Source organism: Desmodus rotundus, chromosome 5, assembly GCF_022682495.2.
Source record: "Desmodus rotundus isolate HL8 chromosome 5, HLdesRot8A.1, whole genome shotgun sequence".
Lineage (NCBI taxonomy): Eukaryota > Metazoa > Chordata > Mammalia > Chiroptera > Phyllostomidae > Desmodus > Desmodus rotundus.
The window spans coordinates 27,194,330-27,213,038 of record NC_071391.1 but is presented as its reverse complement, the minus strand read 5'-3'; the positions used below and the strand labels follow the sequence as shown (position 1 = coordinate 27,213,038).

General features: G+C 41.9%; 1 protein-coding gene across 1 annotated transcript in view; it reads right to left on the bottom strand.

Moving 5' to 3' along the window:
- LGR4 (leucine rich repeat containing G protein-coupled receptor 4) overlaps positions 1 to 18,709 on the bottom strand; it is a 95,312-nt gene that overhangs the window by 28,269 nt on the left and 48,334 nt on the right. The window contains exon 2 of the mRNA XM_024559079.4: positions 18,349 to 18,420. Coding sequence (XP_024414847.2) covers positions 18,349 to 18,420 — 72 coding nt within the window. The remainder of the gene's footprint in view (positions 1 to 18,348; positions 18,421 to 18,709) is intronic.

Here is an 18,709-nt window from a genome sequence, read left to right as displayed (position 1 = left end):
AACTAAATCCTTCCTAAATATCCCTCTCACCAAGCACTTCGTTTCTTACAAGGCACCCCAGCACCTAAACAATACACTGCCTGCCTTTTGAGGCTCCCCACAATCCAGGCTCAAGCTATGTAAAATAAGAGATTGTAGATGGTTTGAAGACCTCTTCAGTGCTTCCACTTGAAAGCACTTGTCCTCAGCAAATCCTCTTGATTCGAGACTAGCCAGCTTCGCTACTATGTCTTTAAATGCCTTACCTCTCAACCTCACATTCACCCCTTAAATACCCAACTTCAGTGCTACTTCCCATGAAAACTGCTGTTCTTACGAACATGCCTGATGTGTGAATTCTTAAAACTCAACTGAACTTGGTCACAGGCTACCTTCTACTGTTTGTTCCTTGCAAAGTAGGCTTGTAGGCCAAGTACAAACACTTCCAAGTAAAGAGCATGCATCTCATCCTTCTGTTATCACTCAGCAACTTGCCAACTCCTTATTCAAAAACTGCTTTCTATCCTAGACAATTAGCTCAGTTAGTTACAGCATCACTCCCATATGCCAAGGTTGTGGGTTCGATCCCTGGCTAGGGCACATACAAGAATCAACCCATGAATGCATCAATAAGCAGAAGAACAAATCAATGCCTGTCTTTCTCTTTCTCCCTCTCTCCCTCCCTCAAATCAATACTAATTTTTTTTAACTGCTTCCTCAGAATTTCTTCTTACACAATGCTTGCCAACCCAAAGCCATAGCATCCCATCGTCTACGCCTATGTGCAAGCTTCGTGTAAGCCCTCCCAAGCTTCCGACCATCTCCCCCCCACCCCTTTGCTACCAATTAAATTCAATTGATAATGCTCACAGCTGTAATGCAGTGTTTAAAAGATCACACCTTTAAAAGATAAAATTGGAAGTTTTCTTTCATTATTTCTTCAAGAAGATTTCCAATTTCTTGCTCTTTCTCTTCTCCTTCTGGCACCCCTATGATACGAATGTTGGAACACTTAAAGTTGTCCCAGAGGCTGCTTACACTGTCCTCATTATGGGGGATTCTTTTTTCTTCTTGTTGTTTTGATTGGTTGCTTTTTGGTTCCGTATGTCCCAAAGTATTGACTTGATTCTTGGCTTCATCCACTCTACTGTTGTTTCTCTGTAAATTGTTCTTTATTTCAATTAGTGTATCCTTCATTTCTGAGTGATCTTTTTATACTGTTGACATCCTCACTAAGTTCCTTGAGCATCCTTATAACCAGTGTTTTGAACTCTGCATCTGATAGATTGCCTATCTCATCTGTTCAGTTCTATTTCTGGAGTTTTGATTTGTTTTGATTTCTTTCATTTGGGCCATGTTTCTTTGTCTCCTCATTTTGGCAGCCTCCCTAAGGAAATAGACACGAAGTCCACGAAGCACAGAGAGTACCAAACAAGATGGATGTAAAGAGGCCCACCTCAAGACACATCATAATTAAAGTGCCAAAGGTTAAAGATAAAGAGACAATCTTAAAAGCAGCAAGGGAAAAGCAGTTACCTACAAGGGAGTTCCCATAAAACTCTCAGCTGATTTCTTAAAAGAAACTTTGTAAGCTATAAGAAATAGACAAGAAATATTCAAAGTCCTGAAAAGCATGGACCTGCAACCAAGACTGCTCTACACAGCAAAGATATAATTTAGTACTGAAGGGCAGATAAAGAGCTTCCCAGACAAGAAAAAACTACAGATCATCATCACCAAACCATTATTATATGAAATGTTAAAGGGACTTATTTAAGAAAAAGATCAAAGCTATGAACAATAAAATACATATCTATCAACAATTGAATCTAAAAAACAAACTAAGCAAACCAGAAGAACAGAGACAGAATCATGGATTGGCACAGCATTTTGATGGTTGTCAGATGGGAGGAGGTGTGGGGAAATGGGTGAAGAGGTGAGGGGATTAAGTACTAATTGGTAGTTACAAAATAGCTATAGGGATGTAAGCTACAGTATAGGAAATGGAGAAGCCAAAGAACCTATATGCATGACCCCTGGCCATGAACAATGATGTGGGGATTGCCTGAGAGAGTGGGGGTGCTGGGTGGAGGGGGGCAAAGGGTAAAAAATTGGGACGCCTATAGCATAATCAATAAAATGTAATTTAAAAAAATAATCAATATAAAAAAAATAAAAGATCAAATTGGACCGTAAAGACTATAAGGGACAGCAGCCTTCTCTCCCCCAAGGCTGCAAGTAGCCCCATGATGATGACAGCTCCTCCAAGTTATCGGGAAGACCGGCCTTCAGTCGTCAAGTCTGCCAAAAAGCAAACACTAGAAACAGACTGAGGCTGTTACAGGATTCTTATTCTTTTGCCTGTAGTATTAGCTTTCAAAGTCCCTGTATCTATGGACTTGCCTTGAGTTCAGTCTATTGTACTAAAGCTCACGAAAAGGAGTATCTTATAATATAACAGAGGAAGTGGCAAAATGCAGAGAACCTGATTACCTTCACTTGTCAACAGCAAAGAGCGTGTAACCACATGAGCCAAAATATTTGCTTCCTTTCCCCAAATCTCTGCCCCTTGACGAGCCATGGGAAAACTAAAGTAGGCTGACTTCAGAAAGCACCCTCTCTTTCCTCACCATTTATCACTAATGGAAATGACCAGATGAGCGCCTGTGTGTGGCTTATCCTGAAACGCAAGCTCACTATCTGGAGAAATCAACACTGCTGGGATGTGGTGGGTGGCGATAATGCCGAGATGGGGGCACTCTGCCTCACACTGCCTTTGATTACTTTGCTTCTCCCTGGAGTAAACAGATCATGTGGAGCCCTCTGGAATGCATCTACCCATGTTTCACCGGGCTGCTGCTAATGAACAATAAACACAGCAGCTTGGTGAGGGCTCTGCAGCTTCAGCAGCTGCCCGCTCCGAAGCCTCTTTGCCTATTTTAATGGGCCAGTATTTCCCAGAGCAGCCCCTAGTGATGCTTCATTTTCAAAATCTCAGATCTAGAAAGAGCTGAGGGTTAGGAACAAAGTCCCAAAACCTCTGGAAGGAAACATCTACTCTGTAACGAGCCCACAGCAGTTACAGGCACTGTGAGAGTAGTTTACAGGCGATTTTTCTTCATTTTAAGCGTCTCATGACCATAGCCATGCTTCTCTTGAGTCCCTAAGAGGTTTGCTGACTTGGCATAAGTCACACAGCCGGTAAATGGAGGAGCCAGCATTCCTGGCTGGCTCCAATGCTTATCTACTTTCTCTGCACGGTGGTGCCTCTGGTGTGGCACCAAGAGATTGGGAAACAGCTCCCAGACAGATGGCACACAATGGACTTGGGCAGGAGCCTTGTTTGAGTTGCAACAGTTCTCACCCAGCAGACCAGAGCTCACAAGCTATGGCACCAGGAGCTCAGAACGGCAATTTCACAGAGGACTTTGCAACAGACTCATAGTGCCATCCATCCCATAGCCAAAGACGACCAGTGCGAAGGGGGGAAGCTGGCATCTCTGGGTGCCCAAAGGTGCAGGGTGTGCCCTAAACTCACTGGGACTCCATTAGAGTATAGAACATTCTCTGTTGTGCCATTTCTGCAACTCCCAAGGAGAAACAGGTGGCTGATCTTCAGGAAGAATTTGTCACCAATGCCCCTCTCCTAGCAAAGAGCAGCTACTTCCCATTCTGTGCCTTGTGTTGTCTGGTAGACCCAGCAGAGTTCTTAGCTTCTCACTGCATGGACCTACTGGCTGGCGACAGAAAAACCTTTTTAACTTGGTAAACGGTCATATTTACATTTTTAACTTATTCTTCCAGTGGCTGTGAAGCCCTAAAGAAAACAAAATCACTAAGGTGAGAACAGAAGGCTGAAGGTGGTGTGCTTTTCTGTGTGCTAAGGGTCGAAGGTCCCGAGCATCACTTACTTCTTTCCCCTGTGCACCCCGACCCTTCTCAGTCTCCGAAGACCACAGAGGGCCTGGCTGCAGACGTGTCAATCCCTCCACTCTTTTACTCTTCCAGCTGTCACCTAAGTCCAGGCCATCATTTTCTCCCCTCCTGTGTTATTGCCATGAATTTCCACGAGACTCCTGCTTCAAACCACTTAATTATGATACTGTAATTAAAGTTAAATGTAATTAAAATGAAAAAGCACAACTCTGAGCATTTTCTCTGCTGAATTAGCCAGACCTTCAGTATGATTCGCTTTCTTCCGCAGTGTTCCCTGTGTCTGCAACTTAGCACACTTTGCTTTCCCTCCCCCGGCTCTTTCCTCATGACCCTTCCTTCGCCCGAAACATGCCCACGCCGGCCTCTGCCCATCAAAACCTTATTCATCATCACTGTCCAAGTCGGATACTCCCCACGATGTGAAACCACTACGATAGCACCTTCCTCTGATTCCCCGGGTATCTGTATAGACAAAGTTCTCTCATTGGGTGCATCTTACTTGGCCTGTAGTTACTATGAACTTGTTGTACCTCCTTCAATTGCATTCCACATCCCTTAGGAACAGGGACTAAGCCATCTTTATTTTGTACCCTCTTGTACGCAACCTGACAAATGGCGTGCAGTTGGTGTTGACTTTGATGCTCCAACTAAGCCCCAATAGAAGGCTCTAGATGCAAAAATGTAACGCTGCTACTTAAAGGGTGAGGAAAGCTTACTGATTATCTTCACTTTTCTGCATGTTTTATCCTCTTGTTTCACTTCTACTCCCCTTCGCTCTCCTAACTATTTGGCTAGATTTTGAAGTGCTAGGGCAACAATTTTGTTTCTTAACGTATTCTGGGAGGATATTTTCTTAAGGGGGGAGCGGTGGACTTTAAATATGGGAACACCGGTCCACTGGTCAACAGTATTATCTCAACACACTGGGTCGTGTACAGGATCACACAGACTTAACACAGGTCTAGCAGGACTTCAAAAGGGGGCCCAGGCTACCTCAAGGCAACCCCTGTTTATTCTGCTTGCTGCAACAGTCCCAGAAGCAGAGAGAGCAAGGACACAGGGAGGGGAGAGACCGAGAGAGGGTGGAGCGATCCACTAGACTTCCGCTCTCCCATTGGATTTGGAATCCTTCCAGGAAACAGGACACAAGTGGTTCAGTGTGCAATGTCTTTATGAATCAGTTTCGTGTGTATTTATTATTCATAAGGTCCATGGATTCACATTAGGGGCTCCTTTCAGGGGAAGCTAGAGTTTTCAATTATATCCTCTATCCTTACTGCATATGCTACATGATATTTTCTCCCTGGCATCCCTCCCAGAGGGGGAAACAGGAAGAGTGCTGGTTCAACAGACACTGGCCAATGGTGTGTATGAGTGAGGAGGCCACTTTCAGAAGGTAGTCTGTGTGCTCAGTTAGACCGGGATTTCTTCACTTGGGAGACCATTTAAAGAAACAAGAGAGGCAAGTGTGTAATAGAGAGTAAGCCAACTGGTGTTTATTTCTCTGAGAAATGCCTGGATTTAGGTTTCTTCCTGTCTGTTATAGAAATTTCATTGTAGCTGTTTGGCTGGAATTCTAGCCAGGAACAGTAGAGTAAGGACTACAATATGCACTGGCTAGACATATGTATGAGCTGGGGGGAGGGTAGATGAGGGTTCAGTGGCTTCCAGCAGCTGTTGGGAGGAGCCTGGCATGGAGCAGGCAGAGAGAGGCAAGGCAACTGAAGCAGTAAGGCCCAAGCATGCTTGGCATACAAACCAGAGAGAGCTTTACTTGGCGATTTCTCTATTATGTTATGAGGTTGGGGAGTAGGCAACAAAATCAGAAAAGAGTGGCCACAGCCTCCCATCCATTCATGGAACTGCCTTCATTTCGCAGAGGTGGTTCCCAGATGGCCCAGCACTGTGCTACCATCAAGTCCTGACCGAAGAGGACTTTGAACACCACCCTTCCCACTGAGCCACACTGATCTAGCCCTCAGCAATGCCTTCTCTCCTCCCTCATGTTTCTTCCTACGACTACCTTTCCTCACCCAGCAGATCTTGAAGCGAAGCCGTGTATACAAACTGTCACAGATTGTACCCAAACACGCCCAAGCTGCCTCTCCTGCAATGCTGTTCAATTTTCTCAAGTAGGTGGATGCACAGCCTGCTGCCGCATGCGAAGTACAATAGACAGAAGCACCAGCCTGTGACATTGCCTTCAGAGAAGGCATTTTCAGGTCAGACTTGAACTGGGCAGATAGGGCCACAGGAAAGTGTGGGTGCCACTCTCTTACTCAGTGTGATCTGAAACCAGCAGGATCCAAAATTTGAACAACATTTTAAAGTAAAAGCAAAAACCTTTATAATGCATACTTCTAATACAAGTCCTTAATCGTATACTTATTTACATGTTAAGGCCCTACTATGTGCTCAGAACTCTGCTGTCCCCCATAACAAAGACCTCAAGAGGAGTACTTGGTCCCCATTTAGGGATGTTTGGTATTGGTACATATTAACAAAAAAGTAACATTTATGCAGCACTTTTTATTTTCATAATCCTACTATGCTGGTCCTTAAAACAGCCCTGGAGAGTGGGCCAGGCTGGCTCATTATCACCACGTCCCTGCCTTGTGTAAGGTCTACAGCAGGGCTAAAAAAATGTAAGGCCTACAAATAAAACAAGGTAAATAAAGTAATGAGAATTCCAGAAATGGAACACTGTGGTCTCATGTTATTATTTATAAATGACTTTAAGAGAACCAAAGGATGCACTTATTTTCTTAGTGAATACAGAGGGCTAACAATTAAATAGTGTCTTTTGTAGTTCCCCTGGGACAGTCTTCCTATCAGCATTAAATAAACCTCATCTGATACAGTACATCAGCGAGTTCTGAGTTCTTAGTCAACCCACAACGTTTCACTTACCCTATTTCTTCACATACCAGGGAGACTTTTACATCTTCGTGTAACTTTTATGTGCGCATATGTGCAAACTGAGTATGTTTTATGAACATGCATATATTAAGAACCCTTATTATAGAAATTCTCAAGTTTTTAGAATTAGTCCTTCTTCACAGAGGACAATTATCTCATACACACACACACACACACATCATGTTACATGTTGTGTTTCAATGCACAAAAACTACAGCAGTAATGCTCATCAAAAAGGAAGCCTGTTCCTGCTGGTCCTCAGTCTACAGGCCATCTAGGACTCCGGTACATACTAAATGAGCTTTATTCAATTCAAAGAAACTGCAGTTCCCACTGCACCAATTGGGCTTTGCATCTTCCACTTCCTCTTCTAGTAACTCACGGAGGACTTACTTTATGGGTAAATCAATGAAAACCCTGGCAATAGTTACATTTCCTGAGCAGAGTTATCCTGACAACCTACTCATTTATCTTCTTGCATTAAACACATGCAATACCCACCCATATGAGGAGATATGTTATAGCTTTAAAAAAATTTTTACAACCAGGTTCAAACAACACATTTGACCTTTGGCTACAGCAAGGCACCACCAGTATGGCAAAGTAGGTACTGAGTTTTCCTAAGACATTTCTTGTTTTATTTCTTACATAAATGAGGATGATTCATTGAACATAAAACTTCAATGGAATTTAGTTTTTATATAGTCTGATAAGGTTTCTACATCAATAAATTCAACATAAGAAATCCTTTGTCTTAACCCTACCCTGAATTTCAAATTCAAAAAGGTGGTTATCACCTTTTTACAGAAAGGTGATAATACAGAAGTTGATACAGAAAATTGTGACAAACTCTGGCCTTAGAAAAAGTCAGTGGAGCTGAAGAACCAGGTGAAATGCTGACATACCTAGCGTACAACATAACGAGGCCCCTAATCCAGAACTAAGAGGTGAGGAGCAGAGAAGTGTGAGAGGGAGCAGGGAAAGCAAACCAGGGGAGGCTTCCTATGGCAGAAAGGGCTCAAACGGACTTTGAGAATGGGTAAGGAGAACAGTAGAGAGGAACTGTGCAGGCACTGTTGGTTGCCTACCAAATCCCCATCCACATCTTCCCAGGAGAGCCAGGATTTTTTCAAATATCTCCTCCTTCACAAGACTCAGCTTCATGATTGAATTTCAACTGGTCTTAGCCAAGCATCCGGCTTCCATCCCAGTGACTAGTTTAGGGATGAAGCTATGACCCCCAGTCTGGTCAGAGGAAGTCTGCTGGGGGTTTCTGGGAAAAGTAGCTTTCTTCCTAAACAGACATACACTGGAAGGATGACCCTCTTCTCTTCTCTTTCTGGATGCCATCACGTCTGAATATCCTATGTGGAGAGACTAGACTGCAGCCAGGGTGCTGGCCTCCCTGGGAGAGCCCACTAGGAAGAGGGACAGAACCTGGGCTCTTCAGACCTAACAACTCCATTAACCAATCCTGGAAGGGTTTTACCACCTTGTTAAGGTTTTTTTTCTTGTTATGCTAAATAATACATTTCCTCACTGTTTAAGTTACTTGGAATTGAGTTTTATTACTTGCAGCCAAAAGTATCTTAACTACTTGCCTAACCAATACCTATTCTTCTCTTCTTAACCTAGTAATAGAGCCCTGATTTTGGTCCGGACAACAATACGCCCAGCTCAAAGGTCGTATTTCCCAGTATCACACTGTTAACTGTGCCATGTGACTACATTCTAGCCAATGAGATGAAAGCAGAGTATTGAATGTGTTCAAGAGGGCTTGTAATATCCCCCTGTCTTTACTCCATCATCCTTTTTGCTGCTGAGAACTGGGTCACGATGGCTGCAGCTCCAGCAGACAGGCTGTTGTTTTCTTCATCTCAAAACGGTAGCCATACACCAAAGCATCAGGTCCTACTTCCCTGCCTTCTTTGTGATGCACCGTAGTAGCTTCGTCTGCTTGTGCATGTATGTGTAGCCTCACATGGTTAAGCCATTATCATTTTGAATGCTCTGTTACATACATTCAAACCTAATCCGGATATGAGGCTTTAGGAAAATTGCCGATCAGATTTTGGTAAAAGCAGCACAAATATAGTGCATTAAATATACAAAGACAGGTAGAATAAGTATGTTTCTAAAACTATTGTTTATAATGACACAGAGTAAACAACACTTGATCAGTAGGAGATTGGTTACATAAAATGTGAAGCATGCAAATGATGAAATACTATACATTCATTAAACGATGGCAGAAACGAGATCTATTAATATGGAAATATTGTAATGCATGAAACAGTAAATACTGCATAAGTACTCTATATGGTGGAATTCCATTTTAAAAAGGAACTGCACATGTGTGCTCAGCAAAGTCGGAAAGGATATAAAACAAAATATTAACCACGGGTATCTCTCAGTAGTGAGATAATGCGTGGTTATTTTTTCTTTCTTCTCCTTACTTGCCATGTGACCAGATTTTTAAAATTGAATATCTACTAATTTTATTATTATTTTCTTAATCAGTCAAGTATGTCTGTGACACAAGTATTTTTAGCATCACCAACATAATATTGATATACATATATGTCAAAGAATGTTATATATGTAAAATGCACTAATAAGTAGTGAACAGAGGAAAATAATGAACAAATTTTGATTAAAGGTTCTACTAAAGCATATAATATTGTGTCAAATAAGCATGACTTGGCTTAGAGTGACAATACATGAAAGAAATGACTGGGCCTGTTACCTTGCTGGACAATTCAAATGTGCTAGTAGAAAGTCAAATATGTTTTCATTTACTTGTAGTCACTACTACCTTTAGTCACAGAACAAATCATCACCTTTGATTAAAATAAATAAATAAATGAGCCAGCACACTGCGGTTTCATTTGCTGCTCTACACTTGCTGAATCCCACGTCAAACACTTTAACAATGAATTGCTCGATTCTCTGGCTTGATTTCTCCTAGCCTCCTATGAATCCTGGTTTTTCCAGCCCAAAGTCTGAGTACATCACACCTTTCATCACCTCTACTTCTAGGCTACTCATCACACTATAGGACAAAGTCACAGAGCCTGTTGGTCGTACTCTAAATTTAAATTACCGAGGCTTTAATTGGGACCTTTTTATTTTTTAGCCATCCTTTATTCATTTTTAATGGGCCCAGTTAAACAAATATTTCCCATAGTGGGGGGAACTTCTCCATCCAAGCAACTCTAGTGGGGATGAGTCCATGACCCAGGTTGGGCCATACCATCCTGAACACAGCAGAGTGACTGGCTCAAGGACAGCTCAGGAGGCAAGCCTGGCCAACCACAGCCCTCCCAGGAGTTTTCTCCTGGGAATCCTCCCAGGGAGGAAGATATTAGGTACTCATTTAGGATTGCAAGATGCAGAGCTGTGCTTGGGGCTACCAAAAATTGTATTTCCCACTATATGGAGACAAGCTATTTGCAACAGGAAAGAATGAAGGCAAAATGCAAAAGTAGAGACAATTGAAGCTAAGAAATGGAGAGCATGAGAAAACTCTCAAAACTCTGAAACCCTGAGATCCAGTACAATCCGAAGCCCACCCCGCCTCTGGACTTTCGAGCTCTACGAGAAACAATGAATCTTCTATTTCACCTCAGTTGGGTTTCTGTCTCTTAAAAACTCTGTGGGACTTCTATCAAATGCAGTACATATTCCAAGCTTTATCTTCTCCCCCAAAACGAGAAACCACCTACTAGCAGTCCCCAAATGCCTGCTTCTTAATGAGCTTCTTTACCTCAAAGTCACTCGCACAAGCCTTCTGAAATGACGCTTTAAAAATTCCAGGTCTTTTCTCAGTATCTGGCCACGAGCCCTTCTCTCCAGTATGTCAACACTGACTCTTCATTTCTTGTGGAAAAACCTCTCCTCCCACAGCTCCTGGGGCACAGTTCTGCCCTAATTCTCCTGCTTTTCTGGCACTTGGGTCTTCTTCCCACACCCTGATTCAAGTGTTTCCCAAGGAGTTGTCTTTGGCCTCCTTCCCTTTTCGTTCACCCTCTCTCCCTTGGCAAGCTCGTCTAATCTAATGTTTCCAGTAATTACCTCAAAATAAAAGACTCCAAAATCTATACCCATGATACTCTATTCTGTAATTTATATCAATGAATCTCTATTCTCAGCTTCACACCTGTATTTCCAGATGCCCCAACTTATCTTACCTAAAGCCAATATGTAGATTCAAAAGTACATGTAACATCTTCTCTTCTGAAACAATTTCTTTCTGTATTGTCTTTAATTTTTTCAAAGCACCACCAGACTCCTTAAATAAATCCAGATGATCTTAAAATTAAGTGTTATCAATGACAACCCTGTCACCCCAGCTGAAATGTCCTCTTGATGCAATTTCCACAACCTACATTGCATAGGCCCCCTCCTCCCTCTTACTGCCTCAGGCTGCCCTAGTTCAGATTCTCAGCATTCTCACCTGCACCACGGCCATTGGCCATTTGCGTCTTCCTCTGTCTCCCTGCACTCTCTCATTCCAAACATCCTACTCTGCTATGAGAGGATACTGATCGAACGTCCTATGTGATCAAGTCATTCCTAGCTCAAAAACCTTCAACTCAAAAGCTGAAACTCCTCATTAGTCTGCCAAGAAAAGCCCAAACTCCTTCCTAGTTTCTTTCCCATAACTTCCTTTCAGGAATTCAGCACTCCAACCAAACCAAACACCACATCATTCCTTCTACCTATCCCAGTCTGTCTCCATATCTTTGCTCAAGCTCTTTTTCCTTATCTCCTCATGAATAACTCCCACCATCCCTCAAGGCTCTCCAGAAATGCCAACTCTTTGATGATGTCTTCCTTAATCTTTCTTGATAGAAGCCGTTTCCTTTCTCTTTTGAACTCCCATAACTCCAGTACACTGTTCATCTCTCTTGAAGGCAAGAATCTCATTTAATTCAACACTGAGCACAGTGTTTCACCTAACAAAAGTCTGTTGAATTAATGAACTGTCTAGTAAGTCTTTCCTCACCCTCTCCACAGCTACAGGAGCACAGTCAGATCTGGAACGGAAACCAAGTCCATTACTAACAATCCATGTGACTTTGGGAAAGTTACTTAACCTCTCGGAGGAAAAACACAGCCTCCTGGTCACCAAAATGGGAACACATATATAGTGCATAGAGTTTATGAGTTAAAGAGAAAATACAACAATGTTTATTCCAGGAGGGCTTGTCCAATACATAGTAGCTCTAGTTAGTACAAGGTTTCTTCCTATTTCTCTCTTTGTAGCCTAATCGGAGAATCCTCCGAATGACAGGTAGGAGATGGTGTGAGTCACACAAGTTGTACTGCTCTGTGAGCTCACTATGGACTTCCCACCAGGAAGGGCAGTGATCGCTGCTACCAAGTCATCCACCAAAGCACTGCCAATGCTTCCAAGAGTGTAATATTTTTAACTGTCAAGTATCACCGGAGCAACTGAGGAACTCTTTTGCTTTTTCTGAGAAATTACTGCAGTTGGCAGAGCTTATCTGAGAAGTCTTCATCAAGGGAGGGTTAAGCGAGTCAAACTTTAGTTTAGAGGCCAAAGAAATTTCTTGTATTAGAAGAAAAGAACAGTCAGCTACTTTGTACACCTCTAAACAACCCAGTAAGACTCTTTGAGTCCACGTACACATTTCAGAGACACAGAAGCTGATAGGATATAGTGGAAATGGCATTGAAGTATGTAGGTCTAACTCCAGCTCAGTTACAGACCCACTGTGGTATGCTGGTCAAGCCACTCATCTTCCTAGTGGATCTTGATGTTTTCAACTAGAACATGGTATGGCTGGACCAGAATACTTCCTTCTAGGAAGAACTCTTGGTTAATAACTTTTTTGTTCAATGAAGTGACTAAGGGAAATGCTGGGTAGCCAAATCACCTTGGATGGTTAACTATGGATATACTTAGAGTAGCAGTAATAGCACGTGGCTGGTCTCAGGTTTCCTTCCAATCCTGTGACTCCCGAGGCAATACTGTGGCTTAGAAATTCAGAAGACTTGAATCACATCAACACAGATTCAAATCCTGGCTCTGCCATTTGCTGTATGACCACAGTGAGTTTTTCACCTCTCTACAGCTTGCACGCCTTCATCTATAAACTGGGGTAACAGTAAATTCTATCTGCCCCACAAGGACAGAGGCCTTGTGAGCATTAAATCAGGTAGTATGTGTAACATTTTTAGCACATAATAAGCTCTCAATAAATACTTCCCTTGCACCATAAAGTAACTTCCCTTTGCCAGGCTTGACCAATTTTAACCATATGCATTAACTCAAAGATCACATAAAAATAGTATTAGAAATTTAAAACAATTTATGAAGACGGTAACCAGATGCAACTTTTGGGTGTAGATTGTATCTTGAATGAGAAATTTATGTCTTTTGCTATTAAAGAACATTAGTGAGACAATTGTTAAATTTAAATAAAAATTACAGATCAGATGATAATATATATTGGTACTAGTTTTTCTGACAACTGTACTGCAGTTATTTAAGCAAATATCCTTGTATTTTTGGAATAAACAGTAAAATGTTTAGATGTAAAGGGGTATTATGGCTGCAACTCACTCTCAAATGGTTCAGCAAAAATGTACATATAGTTTACATTTTATGGTGTGTTATGTATGTGAGCAGAGAAAGAGAATGTTAACATGTGGGTAATCTCAGTGAATGGTATGTGCAAAAATTCTTTATGCTTACAATATTTTGTAAGTGAATTTTTATATATGTGTTTATGTATCTGTACATATATTATGTATATGTATGTATTAGCCAATACTTATATATCATTAAGCTATTTAGTTTTGACCCACAGTTTGTATTTGATTTGAAACCTCCCTGTTCAAATTACTTACTAGTCCTCTTTTGTAAAGCACTGCCTCCATTTAGAATGAATTGTCCTAGAGATGAAAAAACACCCGAGAGATCGTGAATTAGCACTCAGAGACCTAAGTTTCATTTGAGCATTGGCAAGAGTTCCAAAGTCAAAGGACATTTTGAAACAAATGAAATTATCCTCATCCTACAGCATGCATTAAACAATAACTGTACAAGTGCCAAAGCTGCCAATGGTTTCTATTGCTGTTGCAACATCTCAGCTCAAAGTAACATCCACGGATTTTTCAGTGGCCGCCTATGGAAAAGTCGTTGGATGTGCCTTCGCTGTTTCTAATTAAATCAGTTTCACAACTCCACATTTCAGCCATTCCCCGAATGTCTACCAGTGCCCTGACAGGTCTCAAGGAGAGCCAAAAATAGTTGTGGCAGTGTCACATCAGACAACAGGGCCTGTCGATGCTAAACAAATGTTTTCCAAAAATTCTGACTTCCCTTCTACGTCATTAACAGAAACCTCTATTGGCCCCGCTCCAACTCCCTCCCCCAAACAAAACAATCTCTCCCCCAACACTGTAAGAAAAAGAAAGACTGCAGTGTTTAAGCATAGTGGAAATAGCATTTTATGGTCACAAAGCACTTTGACAAAAATTTCCCCATTTTCCTGTCACAATACTACCATATCAAGTCCCATTTTATAGAGTATAAAACTGGGGTGCAAAACCCAAGACTGTCCCAGGATTTCACACTTTGTATGTGGAATTTAGAGCCAGAACCTATGTTTTATATCTGCCGGGGCAAGAGTGGGGGTAATCACTGGGTTATGATGTTTATAAACCACAAAACGTTCAGAAGTAAATTAACTGTAAAAATAAAACAACTGGCAACAATAGTATTTAAAGTACATTTCATGGAAGAAGTTGGGCTTCCCTGAGAAAACACACATATCACCCAGAGTGTTTCAACAGGGCTCTGGAGATCTGACTTCGAGTGCCAGCCAAACTACAAACCAGGCCCATGAAGCTGAATAAGGCACTTGATCTCTTCAGCTTGGCCTCTGCTTTTGTAAAACTGCTCCTCCTCACAGAGTTGTGACAAGGGACTTTCATACATGTAGAACTCTACATGCATGCTATTTACCATCATTATCTTTAATGAAAATGAATTCTTCTTCCCGCATACTGGCCCCAGCGTCACCAAAAGGCACCCAATCATTCAGAGCAAGAATGATGGCCTGGTCCCTCCTATTGCTCACCCCCATATCCAGGTCACCTCCTTCAGGATGACAGTCCTTAGCTTAAAAAGTCCCTCATGATCTGGCCTCCTCTCCTGACATTTTTCTACCTTTCTCATTTCTCTGTTTTTCAATATGAATAAAATTCACTTCATATATTCTAAAACATCTACCTCCAACTTTCTTCTGTGAATGCCATGAAGTTCTTCCTGGAGCACCCTTACTATACCCATCCGCATCCGGCTAGTTCCTACGTGTTCTTTAAGACTCAGCTGGAGCTATTCTGGAAGCCTTTCTTAAAGCCTACAGTCTCAAGTAAACACATTGCGTTAGGCCTCCACGGACCCTGCACACACTTCGGTGACCGTCTTCACTGCTGCTGCACCCAGTGCTCATTCCATCCCTTCCTCTAGACAAGCGATTTCCAACTGGGGAGCCGCAGGAATTTTAAAAACGTGCAATACCTGACTAATTCAGTCAGGGGCATTGACCTCTTTCCCCTTAGACTGCCAAATGAAAAAATAACAACAGCCAACACAACAATAGCCACCTGGTGTGAACGAATCAAAACGATACCTATTTTTTGTCAGATAGGCAAAAAATATATTTTTGGGTGTGCTGCAGAATTTTAGTGATTAGTTCATGTGTGCCACAAGATGAAAAAAGTTGGCAACTGCTGCTACTCTAGACCATTATTGTCCAGATAAACTTCCTGCAATATTGGAAATGTTCTATATCTGTACTGTCCAATACAATAGCCACTAGCCACTGGAGAGATAGCTAGTTCAATTGAGGAAATAAATTTTAAATTTTACTTCATTTTAATTATTTTAAATCTAAATTTAAATAGCCATCTGCGGCCCGTGGCTGTGGTGATGGACAGCCCCGCTCTACCCAGACGGTCAGCTCCAGGGACAAAAACCCTTCTTGCGTGTCTCCGTTCTCTGGCACCAGCAGGGGGTTCTGGCATACAGCAGGGTTCAGTGTTTGCTGAAAGACTAAGTGAACGTGTAAATATCTGTAAACACTTCTTAGGCACAATCAGGAAGTGATTCCACCCAATACCAAAAGCATTCGGGATTATCATAAAACTTGGCCAAACTGGTCAGATCTTGTAAAGCGCACCTCATTAAGTATCATGAGAAAAAAAATCCCTAAATCATTCATTTCTACACAGGGCACTCAAGCTTCGCGATGAGTCTCCAATGACTTCCAGATGGCTTTTTGACTAACGGCTATGCTGTTTATGAAATATTCCGATAGCCATGGCAGCATCATTCTGGAATGTCAAAATCAACTACAATGTTTCATAAAGAAAAAACATGGGCTTTTTACCATGCATCTGAAAAAAGCGATTCCCTTGAATGGCTGAAGCATTCCCAGAGCGTGAAGGACTCCTCTGACCTAGTCTGTGAAATTAACCATCAGCTCTCCTAACTGGGTGGGTGTTGAAATCCTATCCAACGTCTGAAGAAGGGGTATGTACTGCCTTGATCTGATGCGCTCCCATCACTGCGATGGCAGAATACGGAGCAAACATGACCTAGCTACAAAGAACTAGCAGTCACATTCAAGTTGGTTCCAATTAAAAGTCTCGGCTGACAGCATTTAGGAGGTTGACATATGCTTGCTTGGTCATTTGAGATTTTAAGAAATCTAAAGATGTGAACCTCAGAAAGCAGAGCTTAAGCAGGTCTGACGCCACATCCGGGTCCTCTCTGCAAACCCCTCAGAGCGAAGCTGGCAGTCGAACACAATCACCCCTCAAAGAAAGGACGGCTTCTCTCCTTCTGCCTGGTGTATCACACAGCCCGCAGCGGTTCTATGGTTACTGAACAACGACTTCGTAATGTCCTTGCACTGTGTAATGACTTCTGTGAAGGAAGACTAATCCTAAGTCTAAAACTGTATGTGAGATAAGAAGGAATAGATAAAGGGTTTTCAACCTTGATTAGGAGCAGTAAGGAGTGGGGCTTCAAATACTTGGCTCACTCCTTTCAAATTCAATTAAAATGTTTGATGAGAAGTAAATAGCTATTTACTACAAAATAATTAATGTTCACTGAAGAAAAAATAGGCTAAAATAAAACACACATTTAATCCCTTTATCCAAAGATAACATTTGGTACATGCCACTGCTTTCTTATTTTAATGCACTTTCAAAACATGAAAATAAGTACTCGCCAACCCTCTCTCTGTCCTAAGCACTTAACATCTATGAATCCATTCTATCTTTACCGCAGTCCGAAGAGGGAGGGACTGTCGTTGTCTGTACCTTACAGACAAAGAAACGGAGCAGAGGGAAGTTAAGTAACTCGACACAGTTCACAAGCTTGGAAGTGTAAATAATCTCTGCTCAGTTTTGACTGTGGGAACATTATGTTCAACTAAGCAGTGTGGGAAGAAAACTTTCTCCGCAACTTTATTAAATCCTTAACTACTATTTCAATACTCGGTCCGAAGCAGGGAGCACAACCCGCTTGTCTTATATTTGATTCCTGTGCCCCAGCTGGGGGAGGGGCCGAGCTAAGCTATGCCACATTCACTGACTTGCATCTAATGCTCAGCAGCTGGGCTGTAGGGCTGACGCTGTAATATGAATTTAGATTCCTCCCAGGCTATCTCTCTTTGATGTTCTTAGTATCAAACTGTAATCTTCTTATCTCCACATACTACACAATCAATTAGCTTGGGCATTAAAAGTCTATATTTAACTTGACTCAAGTCTGATTTTACTTTTTTCACCTGGATTCTAAAAACATAACATACAGTTTCAAATTCCTTTGAAATCTAAAAGTACCTATTTTAACTAGGAACTTCAAAAAAGTGGGGAGAGCACAACAAAATAGAGGTTAAAACAAGTGGAAAGAAATGTTCCACAATGTAAACTGTTAAATGAGAAATGTGAGATGCAACTGACAAGGTCAGAAACATTCCAAAGTCAAAGGTGTTCTATACCTTCATCCCATCCCCAAAGGCCGCCCGCAAACGTCCAGAGTGACCTACACTCAGGTGTTCTGCTCGTTGGGCCAGTATGGTCTGCTGCATCCGGGCCCTGAAATGCCTGGTGTTACTTTTTATAGTGTGCGACCCACACAGCAGCTCCTTTGGCAACAACGGTAATTACACAGCAGGCCTGTTATCTCGGGAGAGCGCCCTCATCACCTTGTGTCCCTGCAGCACTCGGCCAAAGTAATTGCAGGGGGACGTAGCATTCTTACTTAGTTCTGGCGTTCAAATCACTTCAGCAATTACACTGTTTAAAAAATCAAGTTTGCTCCCCGCCCCCAAAAAGCATGATTTGCTCTGCACAAAGCCCACTGAAGCTACCTGTGTGTCCCCTAACAGGGCGCGGCGGACTATCTGGTGTGCAGAGAAGAGAAAAAAAAAAACGAACGACAATTCTCAGAGAGATACTCACAGCTCCTCTAGAAAAGGGAAGTTCTTAAACGCATCTTCTGGTAATTGAGTAATGTTGTTCATACTGATATCCCTGGAAAACAAAGTTAATAAGATTGTTAACTAAGTGATAATAGACTTGAAGCACTTAATTTAACAGAAAAATAATTAGGTGCTGAGTGTTTATAAAGAAACAAGAAAAATGAGCATAGAAGACTGACACAGGAATAGTCATAATTTGGCTTCAGAATGCAGAAAACAGAGAAAAGTTGAATCTTTAAATATGAATTTTGTCCCATAATTTAGAAACATACACAAATCCTGGATTTTCCCCCTTTCAGGATCCTTGGGAAAAATTCTTCAAACTATCTACAATAAAAGGG